Source organism: Nicrophorus vespilloides, unplaced genomic scaffold (genome assembly GCF_001412225.1).
Source record: "Nicrophorus vespilloides isolate i.1.1-1 unplaced genomic scaffold, Nicve_v1.0, whole genome shotgun sequence".
NCBI lineage: Eukaryota > Metazoa > Arthropoda > Insecta > Coleoptera > Silphidae > Nicrophorus > Nicrophorus vespilloides.
Window position 1 is genome coordinate 11,318 of NW_017096572.1, and position 5,000 is coordinate 16,317.

General features: G+C 30.4%; 1 protein-coding gene across 1 annotated transcript; it reads left to right on the forward strand.

The window, feature by feature from the left end:
• The first annotated feature begins 4,302 nt into the window (after positions 1-4,302).
• On the forward strand, positions 4,303-4,757 carry LOC108557426 (hypertrehalosaemic prohormone-like). Its single transcript, XM_017913932.1, has one exon. It carries the CDS (start codon positions 4,393-4,395, stop codon positions 4,600-4,602), a length of 210 nt encoding a protein of 69 aa, XP_017769421.1. The 5' UTR covers positions 4,303-4,392; the 3' UTR covers positions 4,603-4,757.
• The last annotated feature ends 243 nt before the right edge of the window (positions 4,758-5,000 follow it).

Consider the following 5,000-nt stretch of genomic DNA (forward strand, 5'->3'; position numbering starts at 1 on the left):
GCAAATTCAAATCTTGCGTTAATTTTGGGACACCCTTTATAAGAAAACTATTTGAAATGATCATGTTTGTGTTTGATATTGAATAAACTCATTTTCAATTTGTATTTTTTATACATTTCATCATTAATTAAGCTATAAAAACTGATTAATTACAAATGGATTCAAGCGAAAAGAAGTTTCAAATAAATATTGAAATTTGAACTGGAAAAAAAATCATATTTGTTAAATTACTTTAAATTCTCATTGCATAAGTGAAAATCAATGAAGTATCAATATTATTTTTAAACTAAATTTAATTAACTAAAAAGTTGCAGGTTGTAATTGAATGAAGCTAAAAAAAAATAATTCAAACTTGATTTAAATTTTTAATATTTAACAAAAATATTTTACGTTGCAAAAAAAAGAAAAATAAATGAAGAGATGTGAAATTAGTTTTCGGCTTTTAGATAGACATCGTGCACGTACTTCCTGCAGCGTATAATTAAAGTTTGAAAATTTCATAGGGTCGGATGGAAATCGTGTTATTATGTATCGCCTTTACAATCGATCTACTACTAGACTTGATGAAAACTTTAACGCAACGCTCCAAGTTCCGATGAACTTTTCGAAAATCCGCCCATCTAAAAAAAAAACAACATCTTAAACCAACAAAAAATGTGCTTTTAATCCATTTATTATCCATTTTTTTCCTTAATATTATGCATTCCAGCCTCGTCTATTCAAATGAGAAAGCACACTTTTATTTCTAATTTTCTTTTAATTGCGTGTCCTTTTCTCGGTATTTTTCATTATATTATTTTATGTATTGTCCCATTTTTTTTTGCTCTTTCTCTCTTATTCTTTGTTGGATTCGCCGTCGAGTCGAGAAGAAGTTCATTAAGAAGTTCATAAAATTCAGATGAAATCCGCCCGGCTCATTCCGCATAATCCAATGACGCAACCTTTTCACTTTTGATCCCTTTGAATAAATTTTGAACTTAGAGTCGACGTTCCGTAATTATGAAGGAAAAAAAAAATGCTAAGAGAGGGCGCACTTTCATTGCGTAATAATAATAATAATTACGCGTACGAAGAAAAAAAATGTTTGAGGAACAAAAGAAAAATACGCCTTGCGTTGTTTCCTATGTGAAATTTGTGTCTGAAGAAAATTTGTTTTGCGAAACTCCCTTTAATTAAAAAGACACCCCTTCGCGGAAAAGCCGTAAAATTCGAAATACTTTTGAATAATTTACAGAAAAAAAAAAACGATTAAATTACTTACAGTTTTATTTCCCGAATTCCAATAAATTTTAAAATTACTCTTTCGTCCCCCAGCCTCACTCACGTCTCTTCTCGTTCCCAGTTGGTTGGGTTTTGGGGGTTGCAGAAAAGCCTGCTTTCTCAGGTGAATTAAACTTAAAACGAAAAATTCGATCGAAACGATATAAAGTTTGCGGGCAAAGATTTACTACTAACACGCGATAACGAAAACCGTTTTATAACTCAATAAATGGCAAACTGAAATTATTGCCTCCACATTTTTTACGGCTGATTTATAATTAGTTTTTTTTTTATTTCTATTGATTCCAAATGCATTTCAGTAATTAAATTCAGACATTTCAACTACAATTTTCTGAAATTACATCTAAAAAATTATTAGTATGAATTAAAATACATTGAATTATTTACAGCTTTATTCAGATCTAGAAATAAAGAAATTTTCAGTGAAAAATAGATAGAAAATACAGGAAATTACTTAGAATATTATCAGCTTCAATCAAATATATGTTTCAGTTTAAAATTGATACAGAAAGCACTAAAATAATTCGTATATAATAAGTCTTCATAAGTCTTAATAAAATCTCACAAAAATACATTTTCGGTTTGCAATTGCAACTTTTCATAACGCTCTAATTTTTTTTATTTGAAATTGGAACACATGAACACATTTTGTAGTGCTAACATTGACCTGTAAAATGCCTCATACCGAGAACTCTAGCGGATTTGCATCTGGTCACCGTGCGATCATAAATGAAGTGTAGAACGTTGTCTCTCAGCCATTGTTGGTTTTCATGTGCTTTGTGTGATGGTGCAGAATCTTCTTGAAACGTCCATTCTTTCTGACTGAAATGTTTGGTTGTCCACGGCTTCAGAACATCTTCTAAAACTTTTGACGCTACGGTCCAAAAACACCAACGGAGAGCGAATATTGACCGTCACAGCCTCCCAAACTATCACAAACGAATGTCTAAAAGTTGGTTTGACCTCTCTTCCAAATAAATTCGATCATTTTGTTTGTTTATGAATTTCTCAATTGGGAAATTTTTCTCATCAGACACAAAGAAATATTTGCAATTGGCTGCGTTCCTGCAAGCGCAACAGATCCTTCAGATTCCTCCTCTATCGAGCCTATTTTTTTTTTGAACATCGGTAAGATCTTGTCCTTTGTGGAACTTGCAAGGCTTCACTTTGAGTTTGATTTTCGGTATTTGTTGCATGGTTATTTTTGATATGTTCAGCTGAATAGTCATTTGTCTTCCACTGCGTAACGGATTTCATTCAATTCGAGCCTTAAGTTTCCAAACCACTTCTACCACAGATGTAGATTTTTCCGAACACCAAAATAGCATTTTCTAACAGTATTAGCTTCGTTATAACGTTGAGACATGAAAGATTTATTCACATTAAGGTGTTCGATCTGGCTATTGTTTGATTTTCCGCTCAAATATTGGGCTATCACACTATTATGTTTGAATTCCATCACTGATAATATTCTTCCAAAAAAACTGAGATGTAAATGCCGCAGGCTTGTAAGCAATAAAATCAGCAATCATTAGGCGAAATATGGACACAACATTACTAACGGTTCGAAAGTTATAGCAGTTTTAAGTTGGTTGCTGTTCAATTAGGCCACCTTGTACAAAATACATTAAATAACTTAATTAAATCTCGACGAAATACATTTTTTTAATATAAAATAGATATAAAGTACTGCAAATTAATTACAATATAATCATCATCAATCAAATCAAAGTTAAATCAAATTTTAGTTGAAAATAGATAAAAAAAATCTAAAAATAAATAAATAATAAAATTAGCCACTACCAAATCTAAAGAAAAAAAAAATTAGTTTAAATTTAGATAAATAAAAAATACATGAAATTACTTAGGAATTAATCAGTTTGAGTTATGACTAAATAATAAACATTTTCCATGAAAAATAAAGCAGCAAAATAAAAATTGTTAAATAATTATAGAAATATTTGGTTATTTTTTTTTAGTTTGTATTTTATTCTCTTCATAACTGAACAGTATCAAATATTCCAATTAATATATAATTGAGTTAATTATAGTATTCATTCCACCCTTAACAATATTAATTAATGATTCTCTTTTTCATTATTTCTCCCTCTCTTTGTATACAAATTTATAATTAATTACTGGTATATTTTCCCACAATTTCAACTGCATTTATAATTTGCAATATTAAAAATAAAATAAAGTAAAAACTTTATAAATCCACACTTTTGTTATAAAATTGCAATAGTTCTTAATTAATTAATTAATTTACAATTTTTTTATTCATCTAAATTTGTACAGTTTTTTTTTAATTATTTGATTATTAAAGTTTGTTAATATTTTAATGAAAAAAGAAAAAAAAAAATTATAATTGTTAATACTAATTAGAATTTTATGTATAAATCAATTGTAATTTTGTTTACGTTTTATAACAATTGTAAATATTTTGATCAGTAATGAAATTGGTGTAATCTATTATTACATAAATCTTGTTAAGAAGTTGATCAATCTGGAAAATAGAAAATGGACGAATCAGGAAAAGTGAATTAAAATTTTACATGAGAAAGAGATTTGTATAATTTCAAGGATATTTTGGAGAATTGATAAATATTTCATGAATCGTTTTTCGACATAATTTATGATATTATTATTGATTGAGTTCGTAGCGAATTTTTCCCCGATTACCATCATATAATGAAGCAGTCTACTTACATAATTTGTGACAAGGGTTTTTCGTTATTGATTCGTTGCGTTCGCAACTGAACAAGTGGAAGCAATCCGATTGTTATCATAGCGATCGTCGAATGTCAATATTTAGTGTCCTACGCACATCGGATCCGCCACTCGGATGGACAATCAATTGTGCCAGAAAGGGGATGAAAGAGGGGGGGAGTGAATATAGTCGGGGCTTTAATTAAATCGTCTCATTTTAATTAGTCACAGGCACACGTTGTGAGGTTTCATTAATTTGTAATGATACCATTATATGGTTTTGCGGTTGTATAAATAGTCGGGGATGAAGTTGGAAAGGCATCATTCGCTTCTGTGTGTTTGCAATCGCATCCAGTCTTCAGATCCTAACAACTTCAACAACAACAAAAAAACTGTGCAAAGATGTTCAGATTCGTCGCAGTCGTCCTTCTCCTGGCTTCAGTCGTCGCCTTCTCCGCTGCACAATTGACCTACTCCACGGGATGGGGAAAGAGGAGTCTCAACGGCGGCGAAACTAACTGCAAATCCTCCATGGACGCCGTCATGGCCATCTACAAGCTCATCCAGCTGGAAGCCCAGAAGATGATGGACTGCGAACGCTTTGCCAAGTAAAAAAAAACAAACAAACAAAAAAACGCCACCCGAAAACTGACCTCCCGCATCGCTTCTACTTACGTGCATCTCTATATTACTATTATATATGTATTTTACTCAGCAAAACATTGAAATTATGATTTTAAAGGAAGACATTTCGTGATTTACCAAGTGTAAAACTGAATGACATGACAACAACAAAAAAAAATGCTAAATAAATTTATTTTCGAGTATTAAATCTGTTCGTTTCTCTTAACACATCCTTTTCATATATCTTCACCAATTAAGTAAACATTTATCTTTCCTAATACTTAATAATCTAATGATATTTGAAATAAAAACATAGCCATAATCATAACACAAATATACAAAGTATGAGTTCATGTTTATTGTCTGTTTTTATAATATTGACTGTG